Source organism: Lucilia cuprina, chromosome 6 (assembly GCF_022045245.1).
Source record: "Lucilia cuprina isolate Lc7/37 chromosome 6, ASM2204524v1, whole genome shotgun sequence".
Lineage (NCBI taxonomy): Eukaryota > Metazoa > Arthropoda > Insecta > Diptera > Calliphoridae > Lucilia > Lucilia cuprina.
The window spans coordinates 6,684,435-6,708,842 of NC_060954.1; the positions used below are offsets into that span (position 1 = coordinate 6,684,435).

Consider the following 24,408-nt stretch of genomic DNA (forward strand, 5'->3'; position numbering starts at 1 on the left):
ATAGTCTAGTCTATAATCTAGTCTATAGTTTAATCTATACTCTAGTATATAATATAGTCTAATCTATAGTACAATCTATAGTCTAGTGTATAATCTAGTCTATGATGTAGTCTATGATGTAGTCTAGTGTATAGTCTATGGTCTATTCTATAGTCTAATCTACAGTCTAGTCTATAGTCTAATCTATAGTCTAGTCTATAGTTTAATCTATAGTCTAGCCTATAGTATAGTCTATACTATAGTCTAGTTCATAGCGCTTAACAGGGCAATATCAGTTAATAGAATTCTATTTAAAACCCTACTGGATTGTAAGAAAGCTTTAACTGAACACTCTCCCAAAAGATAAAGTTTACATTATATGGATCTAAACCATACCCACTCCCCACTAAGGAGTAGTCGGCTAGGAATGGGCGAATATAATAGCTATAAAGGGAAGGGAGCTCGAAGCAAACTACAAACTATTTAACGTAACAAATGCTGAACTAAAAATATGTTTGAGAGAATCCCATAAGGCCGGTTGGAACAGTGAAACATTGTGTAGAATCACAAAGATCCTATGGGAGGTAACCCTGATGAAAGCAAGACGAAAAATCTCCTCTGAAGTTAGAATGATGTTGATGATGATATTAAATTGCACTATAGACTTATCTTTATAGGACTATATTGTCCTACCTTTAAACTGGACTATTGACTTGTCTATATCTATAATCCATCGAATCATCAATAAACTAATCTATTGACTAGTAAGTAGTATATTGGCCTCAATATATGGGCTGGTAATTCAAGATCATAAATCAATTCTAGTACATATTTATTCAAACATGACTCATTTATTGAGAAGAATAATTAATTGCATCATTAATATGCGGTGTTTTTTAAACAACACTGCAGATGCTGGAATAAAACACAATTTCACAAAAAACACTTACTGCAGATAATTTCTGCAGCACCACTGTTATCGCACAGTTTTAATTTTTTTATTAATTGTTTTTTATTTTATTTATTTTTTTAATATAAAAATAATACTTAAACAGTTTTTAAATCGCGGACTTATTGTGCTGACAATTTAAAATTGCCTGCACAATGTTGATTTTTTCGTTCCCCAAAAAATATAATTGTTATTGTGAACAAAAAGGACCAAATCTTAAAATCTCTATTCCAATCTAATTTTTGTAAGAACAGTTTAAAACATAAATTTAAATTTTATTTACAAATTTTAAATGCTGACCCTTGGAAGGCGAACGAAGAAGTTTTTTCTGGTAATTTATTAAAAGCAACAAATAAATTTGAAAAATTTCCATATAAAATGATAAAGCAATGTTCGTTTACATTTAGAGGAACGGGCAGTTAGTTTTTCCTACCTTCTATACATATATAAAACTTTTATTACGAGATTTGTTGAAAAATGATTTCATTTCCTAAACAAATTGTATTATTAAGTCGTTTCGGAAGTTGTAGAAGTATAAAGTCTTGAACAAACACCTAACCAAAATGATGCTACAATTAAATTGAACAATGGAGAACTAATTACTAAAAGCTTTTGCAATTACAATTATAAAAAGCTTTAAATAATGAAGACGTAAGTTGATATTCTTATTCTAAAGCAAAAATCTAAAAAAAATTTTTGGACATGTGAATAAAATCTATAAAATTCTCGAGCAAACCTCTACAAAAGTAAAAATACGATGGCCTCTTGTTTTAAAGGACAGTGGATATAAAATAAAAATAAAAACTAAATTCTCTAAACCGAAAACTAATTAAAGCCAAATTTCGAACGTCATTAAAATAAACACATTTTCCTTTAAAATAATAAAATTGTAACATTTTAACAAATTTATTGAAATTTTCTTAAATCAATATTCTCTTCAAAAGACCAGGCCACACCCCATCTAGTGGTATTACCCTGATGAAATTCGGTTGAGCAAACATTTAAAATATTGTTGCGTTTAAGAATATTTAAAACATCTACTAAACTGCTTTTCAAGCCCAACATTGAGGTGAAGACTCTATATGGATGTATAATTAACAAATAATTTAAGAAATGCTCATCACGATAAAACACAAATTAACAATACCTTATTTGATGTTTAAACAATAAACTTTCTTCTATAATTTGTTCAACAAACTTAACCTCACCACCCTGACAACTTAACTCTTCCTTATAGCCGGTGGGACAATTGTGAGGTGGAGGTCTTTTATTAGATTTACGAGATTTATGGTTGTTCTCATTTTGCGAATCGAAAAAGGGTGGATTGCATAAACAGAAATCATAAGTTTGTTGAGGGGATTTGCAGTTTTCTTCATTAAAGTATTCTTGGAATATTTGGTTTGTATGTTTTTGGGGATAGAGTGTTATTAAGGAAGAAAGTTTATTATTTTCTATATTTTTAGCGGCATATTGCAAATTTGTTGTATTCGCTTCTAAAGCCAACATTTGCCAGTTATTTTTCTTGGCCGCTAGTAAACTGTAAATGCACGAAGAACCACAACCAATGTCTATGCCTTTTATAGGTGTTTCCTTTACTTCAAGTGGCACTATATCCTCCAGCCATAGTATATAATTCAAACGTAAAGGCAAAGTGGGCACTAAACTACCGGGAGCAAATTCCACAATTAATTGGAAATATTCCCTTAACAAAGTTTGGGTCAAAGCTCTTAAGGCAGTTTCATTTTTATAATCAATACAAACTTTGCCACACAATTCCTTGAGGGGAAATACATTAAACAAGGTAACGTTTTGTTTTTAACGGAAAGAAAAGCATTATTTAAGAAAATGTTTGCTTTGGTACTTACCAATTTGCAAACCCCACGAAATTCTGGATATTTGATGGCCAATTCTGTGTAATCCGGTGGTTGGCGGAAAATATTACGTGGATGCATTTGCTTCTTATTAGCGGCTGTATTACTCATTTTGCTTCTCACTTTTTCACTATTTTATTTAATTTATTAAACAAAACACTATTGAAATAACACTTTGAAAACCACTTTATCTGCAAAAAGACGCTTTCTTAATCAGCTGTCTCTTTTTTGAGACTTGCCAAAACTTGTGCAGATTTGTGACGCTTTCCTGTGCAAGTTGTTGCTTGCACACATTTATAACTACATACATTTAAACAGGCCATATTTGTTATTTGCTTTTTTCTTTATTATCAAGCAAATAACTTATTTTTTAATATTTTACTAACACTGAACACTTTTTCTATTGATTTTCACTAAAATTATTTAATAAATTATGTTTTAACTTTAAAAAACATAAAATTAATTTACACTTGTCTGCATCCACACTGCCGAAAAAATGCCGTTAGATTACAACTACAGTAAAAACTAGATTGTTTTAAGTGTTGTTAAATGGTTTTTATTTAATATTTGTCATTTTTGTCTCACACTTAACAACACTATTTACAAGCAATTGACAGAACTGTCATAACAATTTGTGGAAAATACATTGTTTGTAGAAATTTTTGTGCTTTTATTGAAATTGTTAAGAAAATATAAATTTTTTAGAGAATTTAATGAAAATAATTAAAAATATATGCGGCCAGCATCAAGTATATGGTTCTCAAGACCGCTATGATCTATACATGTAGGTGTAATATAATGGAAATTGTGTGAGCTTGTTCGGACAGCGGAGTTCAATTGTTATGGAAAATGGAATCAAGCACGTCAAATTTCCATGTATTTATGTATGTATGTAGTTGACAAAGGCTGCGATTTGTTAAGTAATTGTCTATTTACCTTTTCTTTGCACAAATGTATAAACCAGGATTATAACTAGAACTGTTGTAAGACTGAACTAGGTATCATCTAGAACTGAAAGAGTCCTGGTCTAAATCTAAAATAAAACAGATCTAGAACTAAACTAGCATTTATAAAGAACTGAATTGGAACTAATTTAAAACTGTGCTAGAAATTAACTAGCAATCATCTGGAACTAAACTAAACAAATAATCTGAAGCAGAGGTAGATGATTTGAAACTGGACTAAAACTAAACTAGAGCAAAACTAAATTTAAACTTAACTAGATCTAAACAAGAAGTTAACTAGCAATGGTCTGGAACTGAAATAGAACTGAACTGGCACAGAATTACAATTGAAATAAACACAACTAGTACAGAAGTAGAAATAAAAAAAGAACTTAGTAATGTGCTGACAATAAAAAATAGCCCGTCCAATGTTAATTTTTTAGTTTCCCTAAAAATCTATTTTTAAGAACAGCTTAAAAAAGATCTTCAAACTTTATTTAAAAGCATCAAATGTTAAAAATTATTTATGGTTTTCTATATAAATAAAGGAGTGTTCCTTCGCATTTAGAGAAATAGGCAGTTATTTCTACAACGTATACCTACATATAAATAACTTTTATACGACTTTTGTTGGCAAATAATTTGTTTTCCTTAACAAATTGTATTATACAGTCGTTTCGGAAGTTGTAGAAGTATAAAATCTTTAACTTACACCTATTCAAAATGTTGCTACAATTAAATTGGACAATGGAGAACAAATTACTAAAAGCTCTTGTAATTACAATTGTTTATTCTTAAGCAAAAATCTATAAAATTTATGGACATGTGAACAAAATCTATAAAATTTTCTAGCAAATCAAAGAAAACCAAAGTACATGATCACTAGCGAACCATTACGAAAGAAGAAATACGTTAGCCTCTTGTTTTAAAGGACAGTGAAAAGATTTAAACTAAAAATAAAAACTAAATCAGTCTAAACAGAATTCTAATTAAAGACAAATTTAGAACGTCAGTAAAATAAACATATTTTTTCTTTAAAGTAACAAACTTGTAACATTTTAAATAATTTATAGAAATTTCCTTAAATCAATATCAAAGTGGGTACTGCCGGGAGCAAATTTCGCAATCAATTGGAATTATGCCCGTAACAATGTTTGGGGCAAAGCTCTCAAGGCAGTTTCAATTTTATAATCAATACAATACAAACTTTACCACACAATTCCTTGAGAGGAAATACATTAATCAAGGTAACGTTTTGTTTTTAACAGAAAGAAAAGCATTATTTTAGAAAATGTTTGCTTTCGTACTTACCAATTTGCAAACCCGACGAAATTCTGGATATTTGATGGCCAATTCTGTGTAATCCGGTGGCTGGCGGAAAATATTACGTGGATGCATTTGCTTCACTTTTTCACTATTTTATTTAATTTATTAAACAAAACACTAAAAACAACACTTTAAAAACCACTTTGCCAAAACTTGTGCAGATTTGTGACGCTTTCTTGTGCAAGTTGTTGCTTGCACTCATTTATAACTACATACATTTCAACAGGCCATATTTGTTATTTGCTTTTTTCTTTATTATCTAGCAAATAACCAATTTTTTCATATTTAACTAACACTAAACACTTCTTTTATTGATTTTCACTAAAATTATTAAATAAATTACTTTTTAACTTTAAAAAAAATAAAAATTTATTTACACTTGTCTGCTTCCACGCTACCGAAAAAAATGCCGTTATATTGCAACTACATGATTAAGTGTTGTAAAATGGTTTTTATTTAATATTTGTAATTTTTGTCTTACACTTAATAACACTGATTGCAAGCAATTGACAGAACTGTCATAACAATTTGTGGAAATAAATTGTAGAAATTTTTGTTCTTTTATTGAAATTGTTAAGAAAATAATTAAAAATTGCTTTGACTAACACCCAGGATACTTTTCTCGATATATCCTACATGTAGGTGCAATATAAAGGAAATTGTATGAACTTGTCCGGACAGTGGAGTTAAGGAATTTTCTACATAGTATATACTATTTCTTTGCACAAATGTTTAACCCAGGACTATAACTTGAAGTATTCTAATACTGAACTAGAAATCAATGAGAACTGAATAAGCCCTGAACTAAAACTAAAATACAACATATCAAGAACTAAGCATGAAGTTCTAGAAATGATCTTTAGAATGTAACAAAATTCTAAATTTGTTCAACAAACCTAACCTTGTCACTTCCTTATATCCCGTGGGACAATTGTGGGATTTAGATCTTTTATTAGATTTACGGGTTTTATGGTTGTTCTCATTTTGTGAATAGAAAAAGGGCAGATTGCATAAATAAAAATCATTAGTTTATTGAGAAACAAGTAGAAAAGTATAGTCGGATATGGCCGCCATATAATACCCTACACCATGAGTATATTTTTAAAATTTTTACTTTTTATAAAGAAACTTTTATGTTGAATATTAATCCAAAATATTTAAGTAATTTATTGACAAAAAACCAAAATTTCTAAATGAGGCTTTATATAGGTCAAATGTGGGCCGATCCTCGGTAAATTTGGGAAAAGGATATATTTTTAAATAGCAGTTAGTTTTGTTGAGTTTCATTGCGATACAGACGGATGGACATGTCTTAATCGACTCAAAAAATGATTCTGAATCGATCGGTATACTTTAAGGTGGGTATTGGACTAATATTTTTGTATGTTACAAACATCAGCACAAACGTATAATACCCTCCCCACTATAGTGATGTAGGGTATAAAAAAACGAGCGCACAACAGGCCAGATAGGGGCTTAGGTGTATTGCTTCGGATTTGATGTATATATGTACATCCTCCTTTCAAACTAACTAACATAATCGATACATACTTTGCCACACAATTGCTTTAGAGGAAACACATTAATCAAGGTACGTTTTGTTTTTAACGGAAAGAACAATTTTCTTTTAAAAATTGCTTTAGTACTTACCACTTTGCAAACCCGACGAAATTCTGGATATTTGATGGCCAATTTTCTGTGAAATCCGGTGGCTGGCGGAATATATTACATGGATGCAATTGCTTCTTATTAGCGGCTGTATTAGACATTTTTCTGGACTTTTCACTTTTTCACAAATTTATTTAATTTATTAACAAAACACTATTGAAATAACACTTTTAAAAGCACTTTATCTACAAAAATTACGCTTTCTTAATCAGCTGTCTCATTTTTGAGACTTGCCAAAACTTTTGCAGATTTGTGACGCTTTTCCTGTGCAAGTTAATGCTTGCACTTACTACATTTCAACAGGCCATATTTGTTTTTTCTTTATTATCAAGCAATAAACTTATCTTTTAATATTTAACTAACACTGAACACTTTTTCTATTGATTTTCACTAAAATTATTTAATAAATTACTTTTTAACTTTTAAAAAACTTAAAATTTCTTTACACTTGTTTGCTTCCACGCTGCCGAAAAAAATGCCGTTATATTAAAACTACTGTATAAACTAGATTATTTTAAGTATTGTAAAATGTTTCTTTATTTGATAATTGTCATTTTTTTCTTACGCTTAACAACACTGTTTGCTAGCATTTGACAGAACTGTCATAACAATTTGTAGAAAAAGCATTGTTTGGTGAAATTTTTGTGGTTTTATTGAAATTGTTAAGAAAATTTTAGATTTTTTTTTGGAACATTTAAAAAAAATAATTAAAAATGTCTGAGGCCAGCACTAAGGATACCGTTCTTAAGACTGCTATGACTTATATATGTGGAGGTAAGTGTTGGTAATATACATAGAATTTAATGAAAATTGTTTGAGCTTCTCTAGATACCGGAGGTATTTGACAAAAAAAAAACGTGTTAGCTATGAAATATTGTTAAAAATATGTTATTTTTTTTTAAATTTGTAAAATTTTCAAATTTTATAGTAGATATAATGGATTTTTGTTTGTAATAGAAATTTTAGCAAAGTTTAACTAGTTAAACAAGCCGGCAAGTCAAATTTCCATGTATGTTGTGGGCAAAGGTGAAGGAATCTATGCCATTAGTTAAGGAATGTTTTTTTAGTTAAAAAATTGTGGCGGAATAAGTTTGAACACTATAACGTAAACATCATCTTTACTAGAAGTAAACTAGGAATCAACTAGCACTTTATTAGAACTAACTTAGTACTGTACCAAAACTGCTCTCGAACTGAACTGGAATTGATCTAGAACAGAAGTAAAACTAAACTACCATTGATTTAGAACTGAATTAATACTTAACTAGAATTGATTTAGAGCTGAACTAGAAGTTAATTAGTAAAGACTTAAAACTAAATAAGAAGTGACTTAGAACGAAGGTTAAACTGAACTAGAAGTGAGTTGGCATTGTTTTAGGAGTGAATACTATACTAAAACTGATTTAGTACTAAAGTTGAAGTTAGTAATGATTGGAAACTTTAATAGTCAGAAATTGAAGTTTAACTGAAAGATAACTTGATCTAGCAGTAGAACTGAATTGGAGGTAAACTAGCAATGAACTAAAACAGAAGTTTTACTGAACTAGAACTAGACAAAAACTGAAATACCACTAAACTAAAACTGAGCTAGAACTAGAATTAAAATGCTCTAAAACTGGACTAAAACGGAAATAAACTAGAACTGAAATATAACTCATTTAGAGCTGAATATAAAACAGAACTAGAATTGAACAAAAATTAAACCAGAACGTGACTAGAACTAAACTAAAACTAGACAAGGATCATGATATAACTATTATATTATGGACTAGGACTAAAAACCAACTAAAACTTAACACCTGTTTAAATTTTGGTATTAATTGAATATTTCTCTTGCAGAATGTCATCATGAAAATGAAATGCGTCCTCGTGATCCCATACGTTGTCGTGAGTGTGGTTATCGTATTATGTACAAGAAACGTACCAAGAGATGTAAGTCTTGATACAGAATTTAAAAGTGTCAAATGATTTAATGACTTTTTATCTTATCCTTGCAGTGGTTGTATTCGATGCCCGCTAATTTTTGGTCAACATTTATACCAGGATTTTTAAACATAAGTTTATAATGTAGTTAAGAAATTGATAAATAAAGAGTCTTAAGTAATAAAGTAACTTTTTTTACTTGTAGTATGCAAATGGTTGTTGCTGTTTCTTTACTTTCTTTATTCTTTAATAAAATATCTTTGATTTTTTTTTGTTGTTTTTGGGAAAAGTTTTTCTTTATTTATTCATGTTTTATTTTACTCAAAAAGTGTAGTTTTGTTTTGTTTTTCATGTTCATTTGTTGTTCATTTTTCTTTTTTTATTAATAATTTTTAAGATTGACAATATTATTTTTGGGTTTTTTTTTTTGTTTAAATGTTTGTTGTTTGCCTTTCTTTGTTTGGAAATTCTTTTTTTGTTTTATTTTTTTTTAAATTTTAATAATTAATTAAATTGTTTTGTTTACGTTTTTGTTTTGTTTCTTAAAGATCAATTGTAGTAGATTTTTTGTTATTATAAGTTTAAGATGCTAAAAAGGAACATTAGGAAGAAATAATAATGATTGAAAGGAGAAGAAGTTAAACGAAAGTTTAAATACAGCTTGAAACAAAGATGAGGAGGAGAGAGAGAGGGAGAAAAAAGTGAAAAATTAGCTAGAGATACAAAAAGTTAAAGAAGAAATTAAAAAGTTTAATAAAAGTGAGATAAATGTGAGAAAGAAACTGAAATTTAAGAAATTAAGGACAAAAACAAATTATAATTATAAAACAAATAATGATTAAATAATTAAGCTTAATAGAGAAAATCTAGTTTTTAATAAAACTTTAAGAAAAAGTAATTAATATTTCAATAGAAAATGATCAATGCATGATCTTTTGCTATAGAAAAGAGTCAATGCAAAACATTTTTCTATGAAAAATGATCATTGCGAGACAAAAAATACACAATACGAGATTATATTCTATACAAATAAGTCAATGGAAGACTTTTTTTCCAATAAACTCAATGCAAGAGTTTTTGCCATTGAAAATGCTCAATGCAAGACTTTGCTCAATATAAAATGTTTAATGCAAGATAGAAATTAATCAATGCAATATCCTTTTTCATAATAACAAATCAATGCAAGAGGATTTTCAAACGAAAATGGTCAATGCAAGATTTTTTTTAAATAGAAAATAATCAATGCAAGAACTTTTTCAATCGAAAATGGTGAATGCAAAACTTTGCTCAATATAAAAAGTTCAATGCAAGATAGAATAACAATGTGACATTCTTTTCCATAATAACAAGTCTTATTTTAATAAAAAAAAAATGGTCAATGCAAGAGTTTTTTCAATAGAAAATGGTCAATGCAAGACTTTTTCCATAAGAAAATAATCAATGCAAGACTTTTCTCTAAGAAAACTTGGCAACACCAAACATGTTTCTATAGAAAATGATCAATAAAAGACGTTTTTTTATAGAAAATTATTAAGGCAAAACATTTTTCTATAGGAAATTGTCAATGCAAGTCTTTTCTCATCATTTCTCATCTCAACATTATTTTCTATACAAAATAGTAAATGTAAGTCTTCTTTCAATAGAAAATAGTTAATGCAGAAAATTTTTCCTAAGAAAATAGACAATGCAAAACTATTCGTATGAAAACAAGTCAATGCAAGACATTTTTCTTTACAAAATGATCATGATGCATGACTTTTTTAAAAGAAACAATTCAATGCAATACTTTTTTCTATAAAAATACTAATTTTTCTAAAGAACTTAGTCAATGCCAAGCAGTTTTCTATGGAAAATACTCAATGCGTGACATATTTCTATAGAAAATAGTTAATGCAATACTTTTTTCTATAGAAAATACTCAATGCGAGTCAATTTTCTAAAGAGATTAGGCACTGCCAAGCAGTATTCTATGGAAAATACTTAATGCGTGACTTATTTCTATAGAAAATGGCCAATGCAATACCTTTTTTTTATAGAAAATACTCAATGCGAGTTCTTTTTTTAAAGAAATTAGACAATGCCAAGCAGTTTTTAATGAAAACTACTCAATGCTTGCATGGTCAATGCAATACTTTTTTCTAGAGAAAATACTCAATGCGAGTGATTTTTCTAAAAAAATTAGGCAATGCCAAGCAGTTTTCAACGAAAAATACTCAATGCATGACTTTTTTCTAAAGAAAACATTCAATGCAATACTTTTTTCTATAGAAGATATCCAATGCGAGCGTTTTTTTTCTAAAGAAAATACTCAATGCATGACTTATTTTAATAGAAAATAGTCAATGCAACACTTTTTTTCTATAGAAAATACTCAATGCTTGACTGATTTCAATAGAAAATACTCAATGCGAGACATTTTTCTAAAGAAACTAGGCAATTCCAAGCAGTTTTCTATGGAAAGTACTCAATGCTTGACTAATTTCAGTAAAAATTATCAATTCAATACTTTTTTCTATAGAAAATACTCAATGCGAGTTCTTTTTTTTTTAAAGAAATTAGGCAATGCCCAGCAGTTTTTAATGAAAACTACTCAATGCGTAACTTATTTCTATAGAAAATGGTCAATGCAATACTTTTTTCTAGAGAAAATATTCAATGCGAGTGATTTTTCTAAAAAAAAATTAGGCAATGCCAAGCAGTTTTCTATGGATAATACTCAATGCATGAATTTTTTCTAAAGAAAACATTTAACGCAATACTTTTTTCTATAGAAGATACTCAATGCGAGCGTTTTTTCTAAAGGAAATACTCAATGCTTGACTTATTTCAACAGAAAATGGTCAATGCGAGTTGTTTTTCTAAAGAAATTGGGTAATGTCAAGCAGTTTTCAATGAAAAATACTCAATGCGATACTTTTCAATGAAAAATACTTAATGCTTGACTTATTTCTATAGATAATGGTCAATGCGAGTTGTTTTTCTAAAGAAACAAGTTTTTCTAAAGAAACAAGCCAAGTTGTTTTTCTAAAGAAACAAGCCAAGCAGCTTTGAATTAAAAATACTCAATGCTTAACTTATTTCTATATAAAATAGCCAATGCAGTACTTTTTTCTATAGAAAATACTCAATGCGAGTTATTTTTCTAAAGAAATTAGGCAATGCCAAACAGTTTTCAATAAAAAATACTCAATGCTTGAATTATTTCAATAGAAAATGGTCAATGCAATATTTTTTCTTTAGAAAATACTCAATGCTTGACTGATTTCAATAGAAAATAGACAATGCTAGTTGTTTTTCTAAAGAAAATAGACAATGCCAAGCAGTTTTGAATGAAAAATACTCAGTGCTTGACTTATTTCCATAGAAAATAGTCAATGCTTTCTTCTTTCTTTTTTCTATAGAAAATACTCAATGCGAGTTATTTTTCTAAAGAAATTAAGCTATGACAACCTGTTTTCTATAGAAAATACTCAATGCGTGACTTATTTGCAATAGAAAATGGTCAATGTTATACTTTTTCCAATAGAAAATACTCAATGCGAGTTATTTTTCTAAAGAAATTAAGCTATGACAACCTGTTTTCTATAGAAAATACTCAATGCATGAATTATTTACAATTGAAAATGGTCAATGTTATACTTTTTTCAATAGAAAATACTTAATGCGAGTTATTTTCTAAAGAAATTAGGCAATGCCAAGCAGTTTTCTATGAAAAATACTCAATGCTTGACTTTTTTCTATAGAAAATACTCAATGCGAACTATTTTTCTGAAGAAAATACTCAATGCTTAACTGATTTCAATAGAAAATGGTCAATGCAATACTTTTTTTTATAGAAAATACTCAATGCAATACTTTTTTCTATAGAAAATACTCAATGCAATACTTTTTTCTATAGAAAATACTCAATGCGAGTTATTTTTCTAAAGAAACTAGTCAATGCTAAGCTGTTTTCAATGAAAAATACTCAATGCTTGACTTATTTCAATAGAAAATGGTCAATGCTTGACTTTTTTCTATAGAAAATACTCAATGCTTGACTGATTTCAATAGAAAATGTTCAATGCTAGTAATTTTTCTTAAGAAACTAGTCAATGCTTAATAGTTTTCTATAAAAAATATTTCTCTATAAAAATATGTCAATGCAAAGCTGATTTGTTAGGAAAAAAGTTAATGCAAAGATTTTTTCTATAGAAAATGGTTTAAAATTAATTATTGAAGAATTTTTTTTATATAAAAACTAAATTTTCAAATTTAAAATATGGTTTTTGTTATTTTTTTTTTAATTTTTCTTATATTTTTTTATTAAATAACAATTTGTTTTGTTTTTTTTGGTTTGTATGTTTTTTTTTTTAACTGAAGTGCTTAAGTTAACAATATTTTGCAGATTTTGTTTGTTTTTTTTCTTTTCACTTTTATTTTTTTTTAATAGTTTTTTTTTGTTTTTTTTTTTTAATTTTTTCATAAAATTAAATGTTTTTTTCTTTTATTTCACTTTTTCTTTTTTAGTTTAAAGTGCAAATTTGTTGTTGTTTTTTAAGGGTTTTGGAAATTTTTAGTTGGTTTTTTTTAATTTTCAAAAGTGCATAGTTTTAGGGTTTTTTTTTTGGTTTTAAATTTTGTTTAAGAAAAATAAGTTTAATTTAAATGAAATTATGAAAAAAAAGCTTGAAAAAAGTTAAAAAAAAGTTTGGCAATTTTTGTATTTTTTTTTTTAGTTTAAGTTAAGAGTTTGAATAATTGCTAATAAATAATTGTGTGGTTTTTTGTTTTAATAATTGTTTTGGTTTTTTGTTTGTGTGTAAACTGTCTCATATTGGAATGATTTATTTGTTTTATTACTCAAGCTCTTTTTATGTGTTTTTTTTAATGTTAAATATATAATTGTTTATTTTTTTTTAATAAATTGAATAAATTATTGTTGTTTTTATTATTTTTTTTTTTAAATATTTAAAGCTGTTTTGAATCTAACATGAGAGTTGTATACCTTTGAACTCCTATAAAAGCCAACATAAAAACTTAATATGTTTTTTGTTTGTTTTTAATTAAATTTGCTTTAAAAAAAATTATATATTTAATAAAACTTAAAATTAACAATTTTAATTATAATTCTTTAATTTTATAATTTTCTTTTTTATTTTTTTATTTTTTTTTTAGAATTATGCAACTTTTTTGTCTAATTTGTTTCAAAACTTTTTCATAATGGACTTTATTCTCTTATTTTTCTGCTTTAAATCTTAAATTTTAAATTGTTTTTGTTTTTGTTTTTCTCTTTTAAGACAAATTGCTAAATTTTAAAAATTTTACTTAATTCCTTTATCTTTTACTCTTCTACTAACTGCTTCATTTAAATCCCAAAAAAATCCTTGTTCTTTAAAAATATAATAAATTTGTGTAAGTGTATCTGTGTGTGTGTGTTCAATCAATATTCAAAAAACTTTTATTTTTTATTCAACTGGTTGTTGATCTTTACGAGTTTTATGTCCCCGGAATGAGGCCTGTATTTTGGTAGCCGCTTTATTTAATTCAGGATCACTTAAATCTATATCCAATTCCTCGGCCACTTTCTTAGTGATCTCCTGTATATCAACATCTTCCGGTGTCTCCTTAGTCACCAGTTTACGTGATAAATGACCACGGAAAGTGGCTTGAATTTTTAAAGCAGCATCACAGAGTTCTAAAATTGTAAGAATATAATAATTGTCTGAATTAATTGGATAATGTTAATGTTGTTGATAACAAGTGTTAAAAAAAAAATAAAGATAATTTTTAGACAAAAACTTAACTCAATGTAAGACTTAGTTTCAAGAAAAAAACAACTCAATGCAAAACTTATTTCTAAGAAAACTACTCAATGCAAGTCTTAATTCTTAAGAAACTAAACAATGCAAGACTTTTTGCAAAAGAAAGAAGTCAATGCCAGACTTTTTTCTAAAGAATAAAGTTAAGGCAACAATTATTTCCAAACAAAATGGTCAATGCGAGACTTATTTCTATAAAAACTATTCAATGCAAAACTTTATTCTTAAGAAACTAAACAATGCAAAACTTTTTGCAAAAGAATATAGCCAATGCCAGTCATTTCTTTTAAAGAATTATGTCAATGCCATAAAAATTCTAAAGAAAATAGTCAATGCAAGGTTTTTTTCCTAGCAAAACTAATCAATGCAAATGTTTTTTCTTAATAAACTTAACAATGCAAGGCATTTTGCAAAAGAAAATAGTCAATGCCAGTCTTTTTACTAAAGAAAATAGTCAATGCAAGACTTATTTCTCGAAAAACTACTCAATGCAAGTATTTATTCTTAAAAAACTAAACAATGCGAGACTTTATGCAAACGAAAATAGTCAATGCCACACTTTTTTAAAGAATTAAGTCAATGCAACAAAAATTCTAAAGAAAATAGTCAATGCAAAGCTTTTTCCCAGAAAAACCACTCAATGCAAATGTTTATTCTTAATAAACCTAACAATGCAAGACATTTTTCAAAGAAAATAGCCAACGCCAGACATTTTACGGAAATACTCAATGCAAGACTTATTTCTCGAAAAACTATTCAATGCAAGTCTTTACTCTTAACAAACTAAACAATGCAAGACTTTTTGCAAAAGAAAATAATCAATGCCAGACTTATTTCTACAGAATTGAATCAATGCAGGAAAAATTCGAAAAAATAGTCAATGCTTGACTGATTTCTACAAAAACTACTAAATGCAAGCGTTTATTTTTAAAAAAAACTTAACAATACCAGACTTTCAGCAAAAGACTTATTTCTAAAGAAATGCACTAATTATTTCCAAAGATAATAGTCAATGCAAGACTTTTTTTCTAGAAAAACTACTTAATGCTAGTCTTTATTATTAAGAAACTAAACAATGCAAGACTTTTTGCAAAAGAAAATAACCAATGCCAGACTTTTTTCTAAAGAATAAAGGCAATGCAAGCCTTTATTCTAGAAAACCTACACAATGCAAGTCTTTTGCTCAAAATATACTCAATGCAATAACATTTCTATACAGCAATACTCAATGCGAAACTTTTTTTTACGAAAAGTATTCAATGTGAGACTTTTTTCTTTAGAAAATAGTCTATGAGAAACTTTTTTCAATAGAAAAGTGTCAATGCGAGACATTTTTCTTTAGTACTTAATGCAAGACTTTTTTCTATACAAAAATTGTCAGCGCATTACTTTTTCCTATAGAAAATAGTTAATTTAAGACTTTTTCTATAGAAAATAGTCAATGCAAGACTTTTTCTATAGAAAATTGTCAATGCAAGACTTTTTCTATAGAAAATTATCAACGCAATACTTTTTTCTATAAAAAATAGTCAATGCAAGACTTTTTCTATAAAAAATAGTCAATGCAAAACTTTTTTCTATAGAAAATAGTCAATGCAGGACTGTTTTCTTTAGAAAATTGGAAATGTGAAACTTTTTTCTTTAGAAAAAAGTCAATGTGAAACTTGTTTCTTTAGAAAATAGTCAATGCTTATATTTTTTTTATCGAAAATAATCAATGCAAGACTTTTTTCTATAGAAAGTAGTCAATGCGAAACTTTTCAATGTAAACTCGCATTAAAGTTTTTTCTATAGAAAATAGTCAATGCAAGTTTTTTTCTATAGAAAATAGTGAATGCGACACTTTTTTCTATAGAAAATAGTCAAAGCAAAACTTTTTTTGTGTTGAAAATAGACATTGCGAGACCTTTTCCTATAGAAAATTGTCAATGCGTGACTTTGTCTATATAAAATTATCAATGTAAGACTTATTCCTATAGAAAATTGTCAATGCAAGACTTTTCTATAGAAAATATAGTCAATGCCAGATTTTTTTATTAGAAAATATTCAATACGGAACTTTTTTCTACTGAAAATATTCAATGCGAAATTATTTCTATAAGAAATAGTCAATGCGAGACCTTTTATTATAGAAAACAGTCACTGCAAGTATTTTTTCTATAGAAAATATTTAATGCTAGTTTTTCTAAAGAAAAAAATCAATGCGAAGCTTTTTTCTATAGAAAATAGACAATGCAAGATTTTTTTCTATAGAAAATAGTCAATGCTAAGCTTTTTCGAATGAAAAAAAGTCAATATAAAACTTTTTTAAAATAAATTATTTAATGCAAGCCTTTTTCCAAAGAAATTAGTCAATGCAACACTTATTAGAAAAGAAAATAATTAATGCGATACTTTCTTTTAAGAAAATAATCAATGCGATCCTTTTTTAAAGAAAATAGTCTTTGCGAGATTTATTTCTATAGAAAATAGTCAATGCAACTAATTATTTCTTAAGAAAATTATCAATACAAGATTTTTTTTTAAATAAAATATTTAAAATTAAACTTTTATCTGTAAATTTGGTAAACAATTACTTTCAATATTAAAAAATGCTAATATTTAAACTTTTGCTAAATTTATATTGAATGTCCCCTAACGTCACAAAGTAAATTGTGACGTTTTAATGCAATATATACATTTGTATTGAATAGTCAGTTTTTTTAATTAAGAAATGTTTAATTAAATTTTTCAATACATAAAACACAGTTTATAAATTGCAATAAAAACTAAAATACCTGTTAAAATAAACACACATATACACACATACAAACACAATACAAACAGAAACACAAAAATGTAGCAATAAATTCTAGGCCAGTTGATATGTATGAATGTATTTGTATACACAGTTTCCGTTTGTCACGGTTTGTGTCAAATACAGAAAATTCTTATCACACTTGACACATTGTTTTACCAAAGCAATTTCTATATAGAAAACCTACACAAACTAATATACAAACATACACACTTATACTGTGTGTATATATGAGTTGGTTGAAAACTTTTTTGGTTGTTGTTTTTGTTCTTGTTGTTGACTACAATTTACATTTATCAGTCTGTTGTTGTATACGTTTTTTTTTTGTTTTGTTTTAACATTAAACAAATATTACTAGAGCATTGTATGCTCTACCTTCACTCGCTCTTTCTCTCTTTTTCTATTCTTTTTTCTAACATAGTAATAGAAATTTAAATTAGAAAATTTTTTGTGTTTTTTTTTTAGTTAGAAAACAAATAAACAAAAGTTGTTATACAAATAGTGCTCTGGTTGTCATTAACATGCACACTTTTCTTAGGGAAACTTAAGAAAAATAGAGAGAAAAAATGTATGAGAAGAAAAAGCTAAGATGTTTTTGAAAGAATCAAAGACTTCTTCTATAGAAAATAGTCAATGTTACACTTTTTTTCTATAGAAAATAGTCAATGCTAGACTTTTTTCTAAAAAAATAGTCAATGCGAGACTTTTTTATTTAGAAAATACTCAATGATCGACTTTTTACTATAGAAAATACTCAATGCGAGACTTTTTCTATTAAAAATAGTCAAGGCTATTATTTTTCTATAGGAAATAGTCAATGCGCTATTTTTTGTTATAAATATAGTCAATACTAGATTTTTTCTATAGAAAAAAGTCAATGCGAGACCTTTTTCTATAAAAAATAGTCAATGCGAGACTTTTTTCTATAGAAAATAGTCAATGAAAGACTTCTTTCTATAGATATAGTAAATGGGGACTTTTTGTTATAGAAAATAGTAAATGCGAATCCTTTTTCTATAGAAAATAATCAATGCCACACTTTTTTGATAGAAAATAGTAAATGTAACACTTTTTTCTATAGAAAATAGTCAATGAGAGACTTTTTGTTATAGAAAATAGTCAATGACAGACTTTTTTCTATAGATATAAACATGAGGAACTTTTTGTTATAGAAAATAGTCAATGCGAAACATTTTTCTATAGAAAATAATCAATGCGACACTTTTTTGATAGAATATAGTCAATGCGAGAGTTTTTTGATAGAATATAGTCAATGCGAGTGTTTTTCCATAGAAAATATAGTCAATACTAGATATTTTCTATAGAAAAAAGTCAATGCGTTAATTTTTGCTATAAAATTTTGTCAACGCGACTCTTTTTGTATAGAAAATAGAGTGAGAATTGATTTTATAGAAAATACTCAATGAAAGACTTTTTGCTATAGAAAATGTTCAATGCGAACCTTTTTTTCTATAAAAAATAGACAATGCCATAATTTTTCTATAGAAAATAGTCAATGTGGGACTTTTTGTTATAGAAAACTCAATGTGAGACTTTTTTCTATAAAAAATAGTCAATGCGACACCTTTTTCTATAGAAAATAGTCAAAGGGAGACTTTTTCTATAGATATAGTCAATGAGGGACTTTTTGTTATAGAAAATAGTCAATACGAAACTTTTTTCTATAGATATATAAATGAGGAACTTTTTGTTATAGAAAATAGTCAATGCGAAACCTTTTTCTATAGGAAATAATCAATCTGGCAGTTTTTTGATAGAATATATAGTCAATGCGAGAATTTTTTCTATAGAAAATACTCAATGCGAGACTTTTTTCTAAAGAAAATAGTCACTGGTAGAATTCTTCTATAGAAAAAAGTCAATGCGTTAGTTTTTACTATAAAAAATTGTCAATGCGTCTCTTTTTTCTATAGAAAATAGTCAATGCGAGACTTCATTTTATAGAAAGTACTGAATGAGACTTTTTGCTATAGAAAATATTCAATGCTAGTCTTTTTTCAATAGAAAATACAATGGAAAATGACTTTTTCTGTAGAAAATAGTTAATGCAAAACTTTCTTCTATAGAAAATAGACAATGCGTGACTTTTTCTTAAGAAAATATCCAATGCGAGACTTCTTCAATGCAAAACCTTTTTCTATAGAAAATAGTCAATGCGAAACTTTTTTCTATAAAAAAATAGTAAATGCAAGACTTTTTACAAGAGAAAATAGTCAATGCGAGACTTTTTCTATAGACAATTTTCAATAAAAGACTTTTCTATAGAAAATAGTCAATGCGAAAACTTTTTCTATAGAAAATAGTTATGCGAGACTTTTTTCAATAGAAAAAGTCAATGCGTTAGTTTTTACTATAAAAATTGTCAATGCTACTCTTTTTTCTATAGAAAATAGTCAATGTGAGACTTTATTCTATAGATAATACTCAATGGGAGACTTTTTGCTATAGAACATACATAATGCGAGATTTTTTGCAATGGAAAATAGTCAATGCTAAACTTCTTCCTATAGAAAATAGTCAATGCGAAACTTTTTTATTGAAAATAGTCAAAATGAGTCTTTTTTCTATAGTAAATTGTCTATGCAAGAATTATTTTATAGAAAATAATCATTGGAATAATCATTTTTCTGTAGAAAATTGTCAACGTAAACTTTTTTCTATAGAAAATTGTCAATACAAGCCTTTTTTCATTAGAAAACCGTCAATGAAAGATTTCTATATAAAATAGACAAAACGAATTTTTTTCTATAGAAAATAGTCAATGTGAGAATGTTTTATAAAAAGTAATTAAAATTATTTGTTACAATATATATCTGTTTCATTTTTCACACCAACTAGGTCAAGCGCATTATATAAGCTAAAATATCCTTATTACTTTTAGTAGGTGTTGTTATTATGTATGTATGTAAATATGTATGTTTTGTAATGTTATATAAATAGTTGAATAGTTGGTCCTTAAGCCTTAACACATTTTATTTTGCTGTTTTTTCCTGTCATTTACAAAATACACTAAAGTAAATTTAAACGTGACAATTGTTAAATTTCTTCATTGTTTTGTTAGAAAACAAAGGATTATAAATTTAAAAAAAAAATATCTTTTCACAACTTCCTTTATTTGTTTAAAAAAAAAAAAGAAAAACAAGAAATAGTTTAAACCTTAAGTAAATAATTGTTGAAAAAAAGGAATTTGAAATAAAAAAAAATATTTAAATTTTCTACTTTTTTTTTACCTATATTTCTTTTATTATTTTACTTTTATATCACTAAGTAATGCTAATCCCTAAATAAACGAGGATTTAACAATAAAATTCACATAAAAAGAAATTAGCATAAAATAATATAAAATTTGTCTAAAGTAGAATTTAAAGACAGACAGATAGATTAATACTAAAATTATGTTAAATTGTTTTGTAACGACTTTCTATTGTATTTTTATGGAGAGATAAAAAAAATTTTATATTCTTTGCAGTTGATTACAGAGAGAGACACTAAACGTTTAAGGATGAATAAACATTAAGGCAAATAGACAAAGAAAGACGACGTTTTTCTTTAGAAAATAATCAATGCGTGATTTTTTTCTATAGAAAATAGTCAATGCGTGACTTTTTTCAATAGGAAAAACCCAATCCGATACTTTTTCTATAGAAAATAGTCAATGCGAGATTTTTTTATAGAATATAGAGGATGCACGACTTTTTCTATAGAAAAAAGACAATGCGACTTTCTTCTATAGAAAATAATCAATGCAAGACTTTTTTCTATAGAAAATAGTCAATGCAAAACTTTTTTCTATAGAAAATAGTCAATGCAAAACTTTTTTCTATAGAAAATAGTCATTGCAATACTTTTTCTATAGAAAATTGTCAATGCAAGACTTTTTTCTATAGAAAATAGTCAATGCAAAACTTTTTTCTATAGAAAATGGTCAATGCAAGACTTTTTACTATAGAAAATAGCCAACGAAAGACTTGTTTTCCAATGCGAGACTTTTTCTATAGAATATAGTCAATGCGAGACTTTTTCTATGGAAAATTTTTAGTGAAAGACTTCTTTATAGAAAATAGTCAATGCGAGACCTTTTCCTATAGAAAATTGTCAATGCAAAACTTTTTTTCTATAGAAATTATCCGATGCGAAACTTTTTCAATAGAAAATGGTCAATGCGAGCCTTTTTTCTATAGAAAATAAACAATGTGAGATTTTTCTATAAAATATAGTCAATGAGAAACTGTTTCTATAGAAAATTTTCAATGAAAGACTTTTCTATAGAAAATAGTCAGTGCGAAATCTTTTTCTATAGAAAATTGTTAATGCAAAACTTTTTTCTACAAAAAATTGTCAAAGCAAGACATTTTTCTATAGAAATTAGTCATTGCAAAACTTTTTTCTTTAGAAAATAGTCAATGTAAGACTTTTTTCTATAGACAATAGTCAATGCAAGACTTTTTCTATAGAAAACAGTCAATGCAAGACTTTTTTCTATAGAATATACTTAATGCGAGACTGTTTCTATAGAAAATTTTCAATTATAGACTTTTCTATAGAAAATAGTCAATGCAAGACTTTTTTCTACAGAAAATATCCAAAGCGAGACTTTTACTATAGAAAATAGTAATGCAGACTTTTTCTTTTATAAAAAATAAACTATTTTCTATAGAAATTAGTCAATTCTATGTTTTTTTATAAAACATAGGTAATACGAGACCTATTTCTATAGAAAATAGTTAATCATTTTCTGAGACGATAAAGCTATGTCCGTCCGTCTGGCTGGCTGGTTGGCCATGTAAACCTTGGATGAAATTTGAAACACACGCTTCTTTTATCCCAAGGACAAAGCCTCTTGAAAAATGGTTAAAATCGGTCTATTATTTCGACTAGTTCCCATATAACCGTATCCGCCAAATAGAACCTTAGGGCTCATAATTAAGTTAAATGTTCTATTATGTCAACAAAACTTAGTTTTATAGAACTTTAAATGACACTACCGATTTTTGTAATGATCGGGCTTCTGTTGACCTTAGCCCCTATACAAACTCCCCTTCAGAAAATTACTTGAACGTCAAAATTCACTTACAAACATTAATAACACTTTTAAATTCTACATAAATAACTTTGAAGTAGATTTAACTTCCCCTATCAACATTTATGAAGGATAGGGCCATATTTTCCCCTATTCCCCTTTGAGCTTTCTTGTAAAAAATCTCTTTTTTTGCAAAAAATAAGTAAAAATATTCGGGAATAAAGTTTAAAATCAAATAATCCCCATTTTTAATATACTGACTAGTGTAGGGTATCATATGGTTGGCTATGCCCGACTATACATTCATACTTGTTTTAAACTTAAGTTAGCATTAAGAAGTAAAAAAACGTGTAGTAACACATCCATATAGTAAAATATATAGTTTTAATCTGTATAGCATACTTTTAAGCGCTTATAAAGCTAAATAAACTTTACTTTATTTTAAAATGTTAAAGTGTGTGTGTGTGTCTGTTTGCATTAAGCTACGCACATGTGTATGCATTTAAATTCCTTTAAGCAGTTTAATATAAGCTTAAAAATGAGAACAAAACAAAAACAACAAACATTTATTTAACGAGCTTAAAATTAAACATGGTGAACATACACATGCATACACAAACATTTTCATGTATGTATGTATTTTGCCTGCAACTTGGACTTTTCAGTTATTTAAGTTATTTTGTTTTTTTTTATAGAAAAAACCCTGTATAAGTGCATAAAAAGAGAGTATGTGTGTGTATATAGAATTTCCTTTTGTTGTTGTGTATGTTTTCATTGCACTGAACTAAAAGAAACTACAATTTTGGTTTCTTTATAAAATTTTCTTTTTTTCTTTTAGATTTTTTATTTCTTTTTTATCATAAAAGTGTATATTAAGAATAAATGTGTGGGTTGGTTTTTGCGGTTAAAAAAAAAAACTTAAGTGATTTTTTCCCAGACTTTAAAAATTTAAATGAAAAGAAATCTTTCTTTTTATTGTTCTTTTGTTTTAAATTTTTATAAGCTATATATGAGGAGAGGGTAATAGTTGTTGTATATCCTTTTAAAGTGTGTGATAGCTGGTGATTTGTGTGTTTGAGCTAAATATTGATTTTATTCAATGTCAAGTTTTTTTTTCTTTTTCTTTCCATGTTTGTTATTTTCCTGTTGTACGGTTCTTTATTTAACTTTTATTAATTGTTATTGATGAAAGGGTTATTGCAATGGGGATTAAATTAGAAATTTACACATTACTGTAGAAGGGATTTGTAGAATGTTAGCTGCAGACAGTGATTGAGGGGGAAACAAATGTTGAAGAGAAAACAACAGAGATTAATATAATTTTTGTACAAAACAAAGCAAAACTTGAAGACTTGACTGAAGACTAAAAACTATTCTATTATGTAGTCTTTAATCTAGTCTATAATGTAGTTTATAGTCTAGTCTATAATTTAGTCTAAAGTCTAGTCGATAGACTAGTCTATAATTTACTCTGTAGCCTAATCTGTAGTCCGGTATATAATCTAGTAAATAGTCTAGTCTATAATCTAGTCAATAGTCTAGTCTATAGTCTAGTCTATAGTCTAGTCTATAGCCTAGTCTATAATCTAGTCTATAGCCTAGTCTATAATCTAGTCTATAGTCTAGTCTATAGTCTAGTTTATAATCCTGTCTAAAGTCTAGTCTATAGTCTAGTCTATAATCCTGTCTAAAGTCTAGTCTATAATCAAGTCTAAAGTCTAGTCTATAGTTTATTCTATAGTCTAGTCCATAGCCTAGTCTATAGTTTATTCTATAGTCTAGTCCATAGCCTAGTCTATAGTTTATTCTATAGTCTAGTCCATAGCCTAGTCTATAGTTTATTCTATAGTCTAGTCTATAGCCTAATCTATAGTTTATTCTATAGTCTAGTCTATAGTCTATAGTTTATTCTATAATCTAGTCTATAGTCTAATCTATAGTCTAGTCTATAGTCTAATCTATAGTCTAGTCTATAGTCTAATCTATAGTCTAGTCTATAGACTAGTCTATAGTCTAGTCTATAGCCTAGTCTATAGTCTAGTCTATAGCCTAGTCTATAGTCTAGTCTATAGCCTAGTCTATAGTCTAGTCTATAGCCTAGTCTATAGT

General features: G+C 27.1%; 4 protein-coding genes and 2 long non-coding RNA genes across 8 annotated transcripts in view; 3 read left to right on the plus strand and 3 right to left on the minus strand.

The window, feature by feature from the left end:
• The window catches only part of LOC111687896 (protein jim lovell), a 237,561-nt gene extending 232,468 nt beyond the window's left edge, over positions 1 to 5,093 (minus strand). The window contains exons 1-2 of the mRNA XM_046954818.1: positions 5,067 to 5,093; positions 2,983 to 2,984 (exon numbers count right to left, since the gene is read on the minus strand). The gene's annotated coding sequence lies outside the window, so the exon portion shown is untranslated. The remainder of the gene's footprint in view (positions 1 to 2,982; positions 2,985 to 5,066) is intronic.
• Positions 1,017 to 1,726, plus strand: LOC124420753. Its single transcript, XR_006941358.1, has 2 exons — positions 1,017 to 1,259; positions 1,336 to 1,726. It is a non-coding gene; the product is annotated as an uncharacterized LOC124420753 (long non-coding RNA).
• On the minus strand, positions 1,204 to 5,296 carry LOC111680035 (U6 small nuclear RNA (adenine-(43)-N(6))-methyltransferase). 2 transcript variants are annotated; one of them, XM_046954826.1, is made up of 3 exons: positions 5,055 to 5,296; positions 2,076 to 2,704; positions 1,204 to 2,006 (listed from the first exon to the last, which is right to left on the minus strand). In XM_046954826.1, exons 1-3 carry the CDS (start codon positions 5,139 to 5,141, stop codon positions 1,835 to 1,837), a joined length of 888 nt encoding a protein of 295 aa, XP_046810782.1. In that variant the 5' UTR covers positions 5,142 to 5,296; the 3' UTR covers positions 1,204 to 1,834. The 2 variants fall into 2 exon arrangements, with proteins under 2 accessions (XP_046810782.1, XP_023297412.2); XM_023441644.2 differs by lacking the exon at positions 5,055 to 5,296 and adding an exon at positions 2,794 to 3,180.
• On the plus strand, positions 3,424 to 5,549 carry LOC124420752. 2 transcript variants are annotated; one of them, XR_006941357.1, is made up of 3 exons: positions 3,424 to 3,447; positions 3,505 to 3,683; positions 3,764 to 5,149. It is a non-coding gene; the product is annotated as an uncharacterized LOC124420752 (long non-coding RNA). The 2 variants fall into 2 exon arrangements; XR_006941356.1 differs by lacking the exon at positions 3,424 to 3,447 and adding an exon at positions 5,231 to 5,549 and having other exon boundaries at positions 3,454 to 3,683; positions 3,764 to 4,990.
• A 1,784-nt stretch (positions 5,550 to 7,333) lies between these two features.
• Positions 7,334 to 8,873, plus strand: LOC111680038 (DNA-directed RNA polymerases I, II, and III subunit RPABC4). Its single transcript, XM_023441647.2, has 3 exons — positions 7,334 to 7,511; positions 8,577 to 8,669; positions 8,735 to 8,873. The coding sequence occupies exons 1-3, from the start codon at positions 7,451 to 7,453 to the stop codon at positions 8,755 to 8,757; spliced, it is 177 nt and encodes a 58-aa protein (XP_023297415.1). The 5' UTR covers positions 7,334 to 7,450; the 3' UTR covers positions 8,758 to 8,873.
• A 5,225-nt stretch (positions 8,874 to 14,098) lies between these two features.
• The window catches only part of LOC111680033, a 53,985-nt gene continuing 43,675 nt past the window's right edge, over positions 14,099 to 24,408 (minus strand). Inside the window, exon 3 of the mRNA XM_046954608.1 lies at positions 14,099 to 14,337. Coding sequence (XP_046810564.1) covers positions 14,108 to 14,337 — 230 coding nt within the window. The 3' untranslated portion in view covers positions 14,099 to 14,107. The remainder of the gene's footprint in view (positions 14,338 to 24,408) is intronic.

What these genes read in the sequence shown, in the direction of transcription:
- LOC111680035 (XM_023441644.2), bottom strand. Translation starts at nt 2,910, where the DNA reads ATGAGTAATACAGCCGCTAATAAGAAGCAAATGCATCCACGTAATATT. An exon ending in TTCGTGGGGTTTGCAAATTG is followed by an intron (nt 2,705 to 2,793) that starts GTAAGTACCAAA and finishes TTTCCCCTCAAG; the next exon opens with GAATTGTGTGGCAAAGTTTG. An exon ending in TTGTTTAAACATCAAATAAG is followed by an intron (nt 2,007 to 2,075) that starts GTATTGTTAATT and finishes ACATCCATATAG; the next exon opens with AGTCTTCACCTCAATGTTGG.
- LOC111680038 (XM_023441647.2), top strand. Translation starts at nt 7,451, where the DNA reads ATGTCTGAGGCCAGCACTAAGGATACCGTTCTTAAGACTGCTATGACT. An exon ending in TATGACTTATATATGTGGAG is followed by an intron (nt 7,512 to 8,576) that starts GTAAGTGTTGGT and finishes TTTCTCTTGCAG; the next exon opens with AATGTCATCATGAAAATGAA. An exon ending in CAAGAAACGTACCAAGAGAT is followed by an intron (nt 8,670 to 8,734) that starts GTAAGTCTTGAT and finishes TTATCCTTGCAG; the next exon opens with TGGTTGTATTCGATGCCCGC.